Genomic DNA, 12,867 nt, shown 5'->3' with positions numbered 1-12,867 from the left:
ATGATCCCGAAAGCAGCGTACCCAAGGCTGGAGCTTCAAATGACGATATTAAAAGGATCGTTTAGTGAGTAATAATGAAGGAAACGATTAACAATATAATTTAGCATTTCAAATAGTGTTGAAAACACTATATAAAGTATTTCCGCGCATATCTGAGTCATCTAAACCGTGCTTTTGTAAGGAAATGTCATGTTAGCAGTAAACTAGCACTAGTGCTAACTTCCCACAAGTGAGTAGAACTACGGTAGGTTACAGTATTTGTTTTTACAAGAATTAACATATATTATTAAAAATGTGTTTTGCATTTATCTAAAAAAAAAACAAAAAAAAACATGGCATTCATAAGGTATGTCATATTTCTCCCCTTTTTCCCTAAATCATGTGAAGCACCCCTCCTCAGATCTTAAGGTGTGTAATTTTAATTCATGATTTTAAGCCTTGATTTGTTATTCTTGTTTTATGCTTTCAATGTGTTGGTTAAAGACTGTGCCTGGAAAGTGTGTTTGAGTATTTTGAAAAGCCCTACATATAAATAAAATGTATTACTGTCACTTCTTCCCATAAACATGTATTTATTTCCCGCCGGGCTTTTGGTTGGTTTCACCATCTGCTCAAAGCTCCATCTGCATATTTCGGCAGAGAGTGTGTTTGTTTACAGAAATGTGATGCAGGCTTTCAAATGAACACGATCATGCAAAGTCTAAACCCTTCTTCTGCTAAGTAGGCAATGAAATGTTATTCAGATCTCTTTTCTGTGGTCACAAGCTGGTGCACATAACACCAATTAAAAAAAGAAGAAGATGATGTTGCGCATTTCTACAACAACAATAAACATGTCGTTAAAATAATACTTAAAATCGAACATTATCTTCTCTGTAAAGCTTTTGTATCTCCTGTGTTGGATTCCATTGGCTTGTTGTGGCCCCTGAGTGTACTTTATGCTGTATTAAACTCATTTCAAGTTACTTATTTTTGCCTGTTTTCAGTAATATTGCAATCTACTCTTTGCACTAAAATAAATGGAATGTTGGCTCTCCGGCCCCTGCAGGCCTTAATGAGGAGCCTGCTGTGAATTTTATTTTTCAACTCTTAAAGTGGCAGAAAAGCACATTTTTTTCTTCTATATTTATGAAACGTGCCTTCGCTTACTGCAGTGCCGGGGTTTTGTCAAACCCACAACTAAACTGCTACCAACTCGTATTTGTATATTTAACAAGGATGTTTCTGTTCTGTAGGGTTTGAAATGGTAATTGATCTCTTGACAAAGTGATCCAGATGATATGAATCCTCTGGAGATGTGGTAGAAGTGCTCACCCTCTGTACTCAAGTATAAACATAGTACAGTTACTATTATGTGTAAAAAAAAAAAAATATATAATAATAATAATCTGGTAGAAGTACAGTTACTGTTTCAACTCCTTCAGTAAATAAGTAAATACCTTGAACGATACAAGTCGGCAAAAAAGTGACACACATTTGCAAAGTGTTTGTAATCTGTTACTGTAACTAAGTAACACCACTGATCATCTTTTAGCACCATTTTTCCCTCCGTGTCGCTCCAGGCCGAAGTTTGGCCGGCCTGAGCCGCCGACGTGTTTCCTGCAAGGCGCTGGGCCGAGGCGACTGCGAGGGCTGGTTGTGGCGCAAGAGAGACGCCAAGGGTTACTTTTCTCATAAATGGAAGAAGTACTGGTTCGTTCTGAAGGACAACTGCCTGTACTGGTACATCAACGAAGAGGTATTACTGCATTATCGCCACTATGGGGCTTTTACTACAGTCTAATGGCAGCAGTGCTGTTTTTTTTTTTTTAAGTGCTCCAAGGCACTGTAGTCAAACATTTTGCTCAAATAGGACACTTGGGACGTGCCCTGAAAATACTGCGGCAAGTTTAGAACAGTGACGTTTTTGAAGTGGAATATTTGAGCTTTGCTGTCTTCTCATCATCTCATTAGGAGTCATCTCTTGTGTGCAGGATGAGAAAGCAGAGGGCTTTGTCAGTCTTCCCGAGTTTAAAATCGATCGTGCCAGCGAATGCCGAAAGAAGTAGTAAGTGAACAATGACAAGACAGTACGTAAACGTACGTGTGTGTGTGTCTGACGTGTGCGTATTTGTGCTCTCCAGTGCATTCAAAGCATGCCACCCCAAGGTCAAGAGCTTCTTCTTTGCGGCAGATGGCGTGGACGACATGAACAGGTCAAATCTGCCGCCATTTGCATCTTCATGGATTGTGCACCTATCCATGTCATTTGAAAAATATAAAACTGTCATTTGGTGTATAAACTAAGGGCCACAAGTACCCTAGCGTCTATTGTTTACAAACATGAAATGTCCTCTGTCATCTCCTGTTTATGTCCACGTGTGCGTTCCATCTCAACTCTTTTCTTTTTTGACCTTCAGATGGTTGAGTCGACTCAACATGGCTGCTGTGGGCTACGCAGAGCGAGAGAGGATTCGCCAAGAGCAAGGTGAGCCGTCATTTGTAAAGGGATGCCGTTCTCATTACGGTACTCGGTTGGCGGCGGCAGCGTAAACTCAATTTCTACGTCAATAATCTACACCAGTGCAGCAGTAAAGCCATAACGGCAGAATGCAATTTAAATTTAAGGGGGAGGGCAGAGAGAAAAAATGCCTCCCGGAAGGAGATTTGAACTTTGAATCTCCGAACTGTGAGGCAGATGCCAACAATAAATCGTTGTTTTATCCAATTATCAAAAACGTGAGCATTTCAATTATCAGAAGAGCCACAAGATGGCAGGAAGGGCAACAAACACAACACATCCAAGTGTCTCCCTTTTCATGTCACGAGGACGACTGGCTATTGTGATTAAGTTCAGTAGACTCTATTGTTGCTTCAATGGGGTATGATGCTAACCAATACGTTATCGTTAATGATGTTCGTAACAATTTCCGTCTTTAATTCCTGAAGAATGGTGACCTTAACGTCCAGTAGTCCACCTGCAATGCAGTGAGATGTGCTTCATGTAAGCTCATGTGCGTGGGTTTCCTGCAGATTACTGGAGTGAGAGCGAGCACGAGGATGACGCCACCTCCAGCCCCAAACAGGACAGCCCCCCGCCTCCATACGATACCTACCCGCGGCCCCCGTCGGTGAGTCACGCGCGCACCACTGGACGACACGCGGTACCGCTCGAGTAGGCCAAGATATGCCCGGCTGCTCTTCTGCAACCCACGTTCACATTTCAAAGTTAGCTCATTTAACCTTCAGCCACAGGCTTGGGCTAAATTTGCCCCGTCGGAACTGGTTGATCCACATTTAGCAACCATGAATAGCAGTTTTTTTTTGAAAGTCCATATATGGTGAACATCCATTTTATTTACAATTTTGTTTTGATGAGATACAGGTGATTTGGGTTCCGAACCTGCACACGGAATGAATGAAACTCCTCTTCTTTATGCACCGTAGAGTAAAATGACCCAAGTAGTGCTTTGCCGCTCTCTTGTGGAAAACCAATCCCAAACCAATCTCCTTTACTAGATGAGCGCGTACATGGAAGGCCGAACGACGCGACTGTCTTCCACCGAGACGTCGCGCTCCCGCTCGTCCCTGGAGGACATTCTTAGCGGCGAGCCCTCCGCCGCGGCTGCCGAGCCGCAGTATCACCCCGGCCCTCTTGGGGGCGGCACCTTGCACAGCGGCAGGAGGCCGGGTGGCAGCAACAGCAGCGACGTGGCGTACCGTTGTGACCCTCTGGAGGTGTGTAGCGTAAAAGTCACCGGAATTGCCTTTAGGCTGAGACGTCATACTTACACTGACATGAACGTGACCTAATTTGCAATCATTTACACTCATTCCACAGCATCATGATTACTTTTATAAATTGCGATTTTAATTCCCCTCTAAATAACATTAATTGCCTGTGTTGCATCTGCGCCTTCAAGGCAAAGTTTACAGTTTTAGCTCTGCCGCTGTCAAGACTTATTGAGTTCAAATGCCACAACGCCTGGCAGCAAAAATAACGGAACTGTCACGTCTGCCGATACCCGAATCCAGCCAGCTTCTACACTGCATATGCCCTCAACTGTGTCGCAGTACAAAATTTCACACTTTTACACTTGACGTCTCCGTCTCCCGCAGTACCGCTCCAGTCCCGCAGGTGGCAGCAGCGAGACCGGCTCCCCCGGCCGTTCGTCCTCGTCTCAGAGACGTTCCTGGCAGGACTTGATCGAGACGCCGCTGACGGAAGCCGGACTGCACTTCCTACAGACGGGACCACTCGGTAACGCCCGATCATTTATTTTTTGATGAAAAACAATTACTACCCCATTGCTAACACTCTTCATATTCAATTCTGCTTAAATTGCTCAATTGTGGGGGGCAGTTCTGTCTTACGCAAATAAAAAGTACCATCTTGAATGTGGGAGGGGCTCGGGCGTTGCAACAAAGCAAGGACGACTCGGTGTTGCCATCTTAGCGACGTTTCCGACTCCCACTACGGCTAATCTAGCTAAATTTTGTGATGTTGTTGGAGACTTCCGGAAAGACTTTGACTACCACAGAAGAATGAGATGTTCACCTATCTGCATCCACGTTCTTCATTGCACACTTGGGTTATAGGCAAACCACAGACCCAACTATTTGTATACAAGTCACTTGAAAGTTCCCTTTTCCATCAAATATCCCCTTTAAACTTGTATCTGATGTTCTTCTTCTTGCAGAGGACGCCGTCTTCGCCGACCCGAGCCCGGCCAGCCCGACGCCCATGTCGGCCGGGGCCGTCTACACGCTGCCCGCGCAGAGGAACGTACCGTTGCCCGTGGCGATGCAGAGGCTGATTCCTATGGCAACCCAAGGAGGGAAACCCCGCAGCTTCACGCTGCCACGCGACAGCAACCTACACATGCTGCTGGCGCCGCCTGCCAGGGAGGAGCAGCACACACACAACAGTGAGGGGGGGGGGGGAGCAATTAGTAGTTTTTTATTTGTAAAAAAACAAACAAAAAAACGGTCAAATATCAAATGTTGTTTGTGCCCCAAGGTGGCAGCGAGGGGGCATCCCTGGGCGACCTGTTCCGCGCGTGCGAGCAAGGCGGCGTGTGTCCCCTCGGCCGGGGGTCCGAGGCCAAAGGCCAGTCCGAGTTCATGCAGTCCTTCCTGTGGCGGACCGCCGACCCGCAGCTCAACGAGCGTCTGCACCGCCTCCGCATCCTCGGTTCCACACTGAAGGTTGGTGCGTGCGGCGCTGCACATCGACGACATCGGCAATGACGACACTTCGATACTGCATAAAAACAATCACATTTTAGTCAAGAGTAGGACACGTATGGCCTTCTTTAATCTGGCCCTTGCATCATCGCTGAAGTCAAAATAATGAGACAAAAGTAAGGAATATATTTGAACTAACCAATTTTGGGTGGAGAAAAGCTCATTTAGTGCAACAAGTATTAATGGACGCTTGACTTAATAAATAAATATATATACATACACATTTTTTAAAACTTGAATGAACATGCATACTTGAATGAAAAAAAAACTTGTATAACACTTTTCTACCTTAAGTACTCGAAGCGCTTGAACACAGTTTCCGCATTTTACTTATTGATGGCAAACGGGGGTTCAGTATCTTGCTCAAGGACACTTGGACATGACCACAATGGGCAGGGATGGAACCCACAACCACTGGGTTGGGAGAGGACCACTCTACCATTGAGCCATGCCGCCTCAAAGAGTAAAAAAAGTCAAATGATAATAACAAGAACAACTTTTTCATCATTTCGGGCATTGTACTTTTTTCATCAATTTTGTTGCTTCCCAGAAATGGTTCCTTGCCGTCTTCAACCCAAATTGTAAATTTTGAGCAAGGGAAATATATCCAAAGTTAAAATAGTTTGCATTGAACCAGCAAAACAAATGAAATAGCTCTACACAATGATTATCCTCCCCCAAAAAATCACTGTTAAGTGGCTTTATAGTATCGTATGAGTGCAAATAAATGTCATTTACATTCTGTGCAGTGCACTCATAAATATTACAAGTTATATTGCTGCTATACATATTCTTGCTTCACGGCAGTTCAATTGCATCCCTAAATGAGAATTTCAAGTGATTCATTTTGCTTGCTTTGTCTTTCTTCTACGTGGCCAGCTGACTTGCAATCTGACAAGATGTCTGTGCCTTTATTAACGGTGTGAAATGTCAAACATCCGTGTGACCTGGAGCAACGTTATCGTCTAACCAGTGTGTCTCCGCTGCGCTCTCATTTGTGCTCATGTTTGCCGGCTGCAAGTTGTCCTCTGTTGTGTGTTCTTGTTGATGCCTTTGTGCCGGTTGCTGTCTGGCTTGCAGGAGCTTTGCTTGCTGCTCTCGCGGCTTCACGATCTGCTCTTTGTCTTTCACATCTCCGCTTCAAGGGAATACCGTTGGTTGGCACCTTGACTTGCGGTGGGACTAATTGGACTCGTAAGTCAAGGTACGACTGTAGTCTGAGTTTGGGGAGGTCTGCTTGGGTGAATTGTTTCCCATGACAAAGCGCACCAAAAACTCTTGTTGGCCATCTTCAAAATGGTCGAGTTGTTGTGGATCAAAATTGTGAGTTGTGGAGATGCTGCATTTATGCAGCATGCTTCAGTTGCTGTGGAAACTGCAAAGGCACGGAGGTAAAAGTGCAGTGGGAGAAGAAACTCAGCACAACCTGACATTTATTTAAAACGGTTCTGAATCGATAACATTCCGCTCCAGATGAGCAGAGGTTGCACAATTCATGCATTAGAAAAAAAGCAAAAAAACAACTTTCATCTGCTGCTGCCCCAAAATGTCCTCATGGCTTCTTCCTTGGCTCATTCTACACCCATTTGTAGTTTTTGCATAATCCTGCAGACAAACAAAAAATTGCATTTATGATGTCCGCTCCGAACGAATAATAATCGACATATTATGTATTTCCCCCCATTTTCAATGAAGGAAGCTCCCTTGGGCGTCTTCCTTGCCCCATGTCGTGCTGGGCCACTGGCAAGTCACCATGACAAACATGTCAACTATTAGCCCCATAGTTAAGTCTTTTAAACTCTCACAGATTGCAGACAAGCTTCACTTGGTGTTGTTCAAAAGGATTTGGGTTCTTGATCCGACGCCTTACAAACATCAGACGTCCCCAAACTTTGTGTATTGCCCCGTGCCCCGTGTCTGTCTTGCTTTCTGTGTGTCTGCGTTTTAAACGTGGAGCGCTTTTATCACCCCCCCCCCCCTCCAAAAAAACCCAAAACATGAATCCCCTCCTGTGTTTGTGCGTAGGACAGAGAGGGGGAGCTAGCGCTGATTGACAGGCTCTTGGCCCGCCCCCAGCTGTCGTCCGCAGAGTTCCAGGAGTGGAAGCGAGCTTATCAGGAGCTCTTCTCGCAGACGCCAAACGAGGCCGACGAGCCCGAGGTCCAACCCGAGGCCGAGCCCGGGTCCGAGCCTGAGCCCGGGCCCCCCTTGACGCCCTCGCTTTCCCACACGCACTCCTATATTGAGACGCACGTCTGAAGATGCGCACGCACACGCAAAAGTGTGGTCATCCAGCAGAGGAGTGGCCGTCACAGAGTGTTTCCTTAGCAGGAAGTGATGTCATGAGGCTGGCCGCGGGGCCTTGACGTGATTGGCGGACTTGAACGTCATCGTTTAGCAAAAAAGATGAGAAGGGGAAGAAGTCATTTTGAGCACCTTCTGGGTCTTGTTTGCTTTTCCATTTTCAATTGGCAGTCAAGAATAAAACATGACTTTTTGTATCCCTCACATACTCGCAATTCACAAATTCACCTCTTTGGAATTTTTTTTAACCAATCCACCATTATTTGTGGAAAATGTCATCTGTTTTCTCTTTCAGGCCAAAGCTCCGTCTAATATAAAAGTATGGCTTCACTATTAGAATCAAAATCAGTCCTATGACTGACCATTTTTCTATTTTTGATCCGAGCTAAAAATGTCATGTTAGATTTTTGCTTGCCAATCGATTTGGAAAGAATGCAAACGAGTGTGTATGCTGTACGACATTATTTTTCCTGGATGAATGTCTCAGCCATTCTTTGTACAGAATATTTATTAAAAGCATCATCAATGTTATGTAATCCAAAAATCCAATTTTACTCTCAGCAGCCAGAACATTAGGCACGCCCACGCAATCTTACGACATCTAACATTAGAACTGTCTGCCAACGACACAAAGATAATGTCAGAATTCTCCAAACACTCTTTATTACTGCGCTTTCACTTTGCACTCATCTGCAAGTGCACTACATCAAACTCTTTCTATATGATGCAACTGGTCGATTGAATCGGAGGTGTTTCCAATGTTCTGCCTCTTTAGTTTTGATGGCGCGCACGAGGCCAAAGTTACGCGGTGACAAATCGAGAAAGCTGAGCTTGGACTCCAATGAACTTGCCGCCGATGCTTGTCGTGACTCGTAGCATGTCCTTGCTGTAAATACACACAAAATTATTCCTAATTATAAAGTTTTGTGTTCAAAAGTGCTAGATGCAGTCACTTTGTAGTGTCCTGGCTGATTTTTTAGGAGTGTCAAGATTATTCAATGCTAAAGCTATAAATGAGTACGATTATGCTAAAAAAACAACAACAAAAATGTATGTTTTTCTGTTGGAAGCCGTGGCCGGATCAATAAAGTTTGGTTGTTTTGAATGGCCCTTAATTTGTTTTGTTTGTGTTTATGCAAGGTAAAAATAATGGAGACAACTCATATTTGCCTTGGTTTATTTTAATAGCTGTTGCAGTAAGTTGTGTAGTTGAGTGCTCCGAGGGCAACTAAGACAATCAATCGATCGCATCGTTTTAAATCCTGTATAACCTTCTTTTGTTGTTTTTACCTCACCGCAGCTTCAGCAGCTGCCAGAGGTCATAGTGAGTCTAAAGTCAAAAAATACATTCATTCCATGCTGAAGTCGAATCAATAATCGCTTCTACATAAATGCTGGGAGTCGCCACTCGCGTCTTCGTTTTCTTCCATACCTTCACTTACACATTCAACCGGCATTCCGTTAGTCCATCCCCCTGACCTTTCTCCGCCGTTGACGTCCGCCTTCACCTTGTCCTTAAGTATCCCTGCTGCCTCTCGGCTCATCTTAAGCCGGGGATACGCTGCGCGCTTTTTAAACATGTTGGATTTCAAATTCTCACTCACGCTGCAAGACAAAACCGCCTGCAATGGAAAGCCAAGGCTGTACTTTTGGGTCTGTGCTGTTCCACTCCGGACCTGTGGATGGCGGCAGCGCACATTTCCAGCTGTTTGTCAACTGAGGAAAAAAATACACTTTTGAAAACATCTGTGGACTCTAAATTTGGGTAATGCAGTTGGAATGCAAATCTCCAAGACCATCGGCAGCAGTCATTGGAATTGCATAATAACTTTTGTCGGAAAATATACAATTTGGTTCGAGTTCGAGCGACCGATTTTTAACATCTTGACTCGTTTTGAAAACGTGAGCGCTCTGTTGTGGTACTCAGACTGGCCTGTGTGAGGCAGCATAGTGCCACAGGGCAACCAGACTGCCGGGAAATGCAAAGAAGAAAGCGCCGTAGTGAAGACTGTCGAGTACAGTCTCGCAAACTCGCCAAGTACGATCTTAGGAACGCGAGTCTCTTTGCAAATTGGAACGGCTGCGCACTTGTTTACTTCTCTCCCGGAACAATCTGACGTATTTCCGTGATAGCAGCACAATATGCATCTTGGGATATTTTCCTAGCATGCAATCGATGCATCCTTGGTTTAAGATAGATGACAGGAACAACACCGGGTATTTTGTGCGTTCTTGGTTAATTGGTACTTTGAATTGGAACAGTACAGAAACAATGCTTGACGTTTCAAGAGATCACGAAGACGTAAGAACGAGTAACGCCAACTGAGAAACAGCTTTAGCTTATCTGGTACCTACATTGTGGTGGGAAACTATTTTCCTTGTCATTTCTTTGACGGTTGAATGACTTGCGAGACAAACCAACACTCAACGCAACCCCTGGCCAGTCTTCTTGTGTATGGCAATAGCACAAGCTTCAGGTTGCTTCTGAATTGGCTATCAATTAGTTTTGCGCCACAAGTCTGTGACTTGGCCCAACTCATTGACCATCGTTGATCCTGAACAGGTTGTCTTCCGAGCACAACGGCAGGGAAAAATCTCTCTTACCACAACCCGAATCCACAGGATAATCGCTCAGGGTAATCTTATATCTGATAATCGGGCCTTTTGATTCAACTCGATTGTCGGTATGTGTGTAAATATTCCGCTTTAGCCAATTGCAAATCAGGCTAAAAGGCTAAATGTGTGCCCAGCTATCGTATCCTCACTCAGGCCTGAGACTACAAACCAAGTGGAACGTAGTTCAACTAGCTAGCTCCTAATATTAGCATCAAATTAGGCATAAAATATGAGGGAGCCAACTGTTGTGTGATTTAGTCAGGCATCGGTAGTAATGTGCACTCGGTTCCCGTGAGGGGTCTTGGTAGCTGACAGATCTCCCTCCAGTGGTCTTTCTTAGGTTCATACTCCAGCACACTCTTCAGCACCACTTCCTGCCCGTTGCTCCACTTCCTCCCACCAAACACCAGGATGCAGCCGCTTGGCGTCACTGCCATCCCGTAGCGGTACGAAGCAGTGAGCAGCGGCCTGAGCCGCGTCCAATGGTCCTCTCCTGGATCGTAGCGCTCGATATCGCAATAGGGCTCGTACATCCCGAGGAGGGCGTAAATGTAACCGTGCGCACTCGCCAGGCGATGTCCGAACCTCCCGATGGACATGGGCGCCACCTTCTTCCAGAGTCTACTCGCGCTGTCCAAGCACAGGACTTCCTTTCTGCTTTGGCTCTGGCCCGGGATCAGGTCGACGCCACCGCTGTCCGAGAGACCGCCTGACACGTAAATGTTCTGCTCAAGCACGGCGCAAGCGTGGCCGTGGAGAGGTCCGGGCATGGGCGGTCCCCTCCTCCAAGCTCCTTCCTCTAAGTCGTAAAACTCCACGGAAGCCAGCGTGGCAGGTGTGTTGGCGTTGGCGGGTGTGTGTTGCCCCCCGATGGCGTAGATGGTGTTGTCGGTGGGGCAGCAGGTGAACTTGGTCCTCTTCTGCAGCATGGACTCTACCTGCTGCCAACACTCAAAGCGGGGGTCGTACCTCCACACCTGCTTGGACGCTTCCGCAGCAATCGGTTTTTCATCCGCCTCGCTCACCACCTCCCCGCCCACCACGAAGAGGAAGCCACCCAAGGAGCACACACAGTGGTTCCTTAGTCTCAACGGCAGGCAGGAAGTAAGGGGCGTGAACGTCCTGCTTCTCAGATTGAACGTCAAGACCTGCTGCTCCGGATGATCTGGACTTGAGCTACCACCGACAAGTAGTACACGATTGGCCGACCTGAGCGTTGATTGTTTGCTCTGCCTGATTGGCCTCGCCGAACCTGCTCTGTGGTACTCCAGCGCCCTCGTCATCTGGCTCCTTATCAAAGGTGTGCCCATGGCTTTGCTGGCATGGCTAAGGTGCGCAAGATCGGCAGGGGCGGTCAATCCGAAGCGCAAACGGCTCAGCAGCTGGTTGGATTGCAGCAGTGGGAGGGGCCCGTTCTCACCCAGCCAGTCCAGCGCCAGTTTGACCAGCTCCACTTCCTTCACCGCTGGAATTTCTTCGGCATCCAGCACCGCCATCAGCGATTGGAGGTTCAAGCCCAGGAGATCGTAGCGTCTTTCTTGAAGAAGAGTGGCCATCTCCGTGGCGATGGCGTAGTTGGCCGCTTCCAACGCGTCAGTAAGCGCGTGCTGCTCTGCTACGTTAGCGTAGCAGCAGCAGTTCTCCGCGCTGAGCCCATCCGTGATGTAGCGTTCGCATATGGAAACGGCCGCGTCCACTTGCAGGTACCTGGCCGCCTCCAAAATATCAGGAAGCGTGCTCGTCGTCACCCTCAGCCAACCCGAGTACAGGAAGTCTAAGATGGCATCCAAGCCTACAGGTGTTAGCGCCGGGAGCCTGATGCTGCACGCTAATCTCTCTGCCGTAGCCTCCCCGAACAGCGCCCAAAAATAATCACTGGAGCTGGCCAGGAGGGCCCGGTGGCACGGGAAGGAGGCGCCTTGGGTCTCAAGCACCACGTCGCACATCCTCCCGGCCGAGCGCAGGCGCTGGAAGCGGCCGAGCAGCTCCGTCCGGTGGGACGAGCTGTACAGAATGGAGTAGCTATCCATCCTCCACGAAATAACCATCAATCCCACCGATTCTCTTCCGTTGGTGGCAGTGATGGCCGCCTCAAAAAGCCACCCTCCCAAAAACCTCCTGTCTCATTTGTGATGTTCTGAATCTGATCCTTCGCTTTTTGTCTGCTGCCGTTTGGTCTGCGCCGGGGTGGGAGTGTCGCCCAAATGCCACACACACACACACACACTAAATCCTGCAGACCAGATCCTCGTGTCTGTCTTCTTTGTGATGTTGCGAATGTGAGCCTTCACTTTATGTCCGCTGCCCTTTGGTCTGTGCCCGGGGTGGGAGTATTAGCCAAATACCTCACACACGCGCACACACAGGCAGCCTGGTGGGTTTTAGTGTCCATCCCAGTGGATGAACTCATTGGTAAATACAGCTGCCGTCTGCGTCCAAGGGCACCGTGGCCAAGGCACTTAGGTGCTCTCATCGCCATGGCGACAGGAATAGAAACAACTGACACGCTTCCACTCTCGCTTGGCTCAAAACAGGCATCAGACATGTCGAAATTTGGGGGGCCGAAATTTGGGGGCCGAAATTTGGGGGCCGAGACGGCGCGAGTGTCACGACAAGGGATGCTAAGCTGGCGCGTTTATTTTGGGGCCTCGATGGAGCCCGTTTATCGGGTTTCGGGTGTTTACGGACGTTTGATTAATGGCCAGCTCCCGAAAGCTGTTT

General features: G+C 47.2%; 2 protein-coding genes across 3 annotated transcripts in view; one reads left to right on the top strand and one right to left on the bottom strand.

Annotated features, from left to right (window-relative positions):
• The window catches only part of cnksr2a (connector enhancer of kinase suppressor of Ras 2a), a 38,350-nt gene that overhangs the window by 21,496 nt on the left and 3,987 nt on the right, over positions 1–12,867 (top strand). Inside the window, exons 16-25 of one of the 2 annotated variants that reach the window (XM_077554233.1) lie at positions 1,563–1,738; positions 1,974–2,047; positions 2,124–2,195; positions 2,400–2,467; positions 3,013–3,110; positions 3,499–3,717; positions 4,099–4,240; positions 4,680–4,907; positions 5,000–5,187; positions 7,252–8,635. In XM_077554233.1, coding sequence (XP_077410359.1) covers positions 1,563–1,738; positions 1,974–2,047; positions 2,124–2,195; positions 2,400–2,467; positions 3,013–3,110; positions 3,499–3,717; positions 4,099–4,240; positions 4,680–4,907; positions 5,000–5,187; positions 7,252–7,485 — 1,499 coding nt within the window. In that variant the 3' untranslated portion in view covers positions 7,486–8,635. Of the gene's footprint in view, positions 1–1,562; positions 1,739–1,973; positions 2,048–2,123; positions 2,196–2,399; positions 2,468–3,012; positions 3,111–3,498; positions 3,718–4,098; positions 4,241–4,679; positions 4,908–4,999; positions 5,188–7,251; positions 8,636–12,867 lie in introns of those variants that run through there. The other variant, XM_077554234.1, reaches the window with a different exon arrangement.
• klhl34 (kelch-like family member 34) lies at positions 10,116–12,332 on the bottom strand. The gene has a single exon (XM_077554242.1). The coding sequence runs from the start codon at positions 12,192–12,194 to the stop codon at positions 10,401–10,403; it is 1,794 nt and encodes a 597-aa protein (XP_077410368.1). The 5' UTR covers positions 12,195–12,332; the 3' UTR covers positions 10,116–10,400.

This window comes from Vanacampus margaritifer, chromosome 20 (genome assembly GCF_051991255.1).
Source record: "Vanacampus margaritifer isolate UIUO_Vmar chromosome 20, RoL_Vmar_1.0, whole genome shotgun sequence".
Classification (NCBI taxonomy): domain Eukaryota; kingdom Metazoa; phylum Chordata; class Actinopteri; order Syngnathiformes; family Syngnathidae; genus Vanacampus; species Vanacampus margaritifer.
The sequence above is the reverse complement of the archived record's forward strand: the minus strand, read 5'-3'. Positions and strand labels throughout refer to the sequence as shown.

Coding starts and splice junctions, on each gene's coding strand:
- klhl34 (XM_077554242.1), bottom strand. CDS start 12,194: ATGGTTATTTCGTGGAGGATGGATAGCTACTCCATTCTGTACAGCTCG.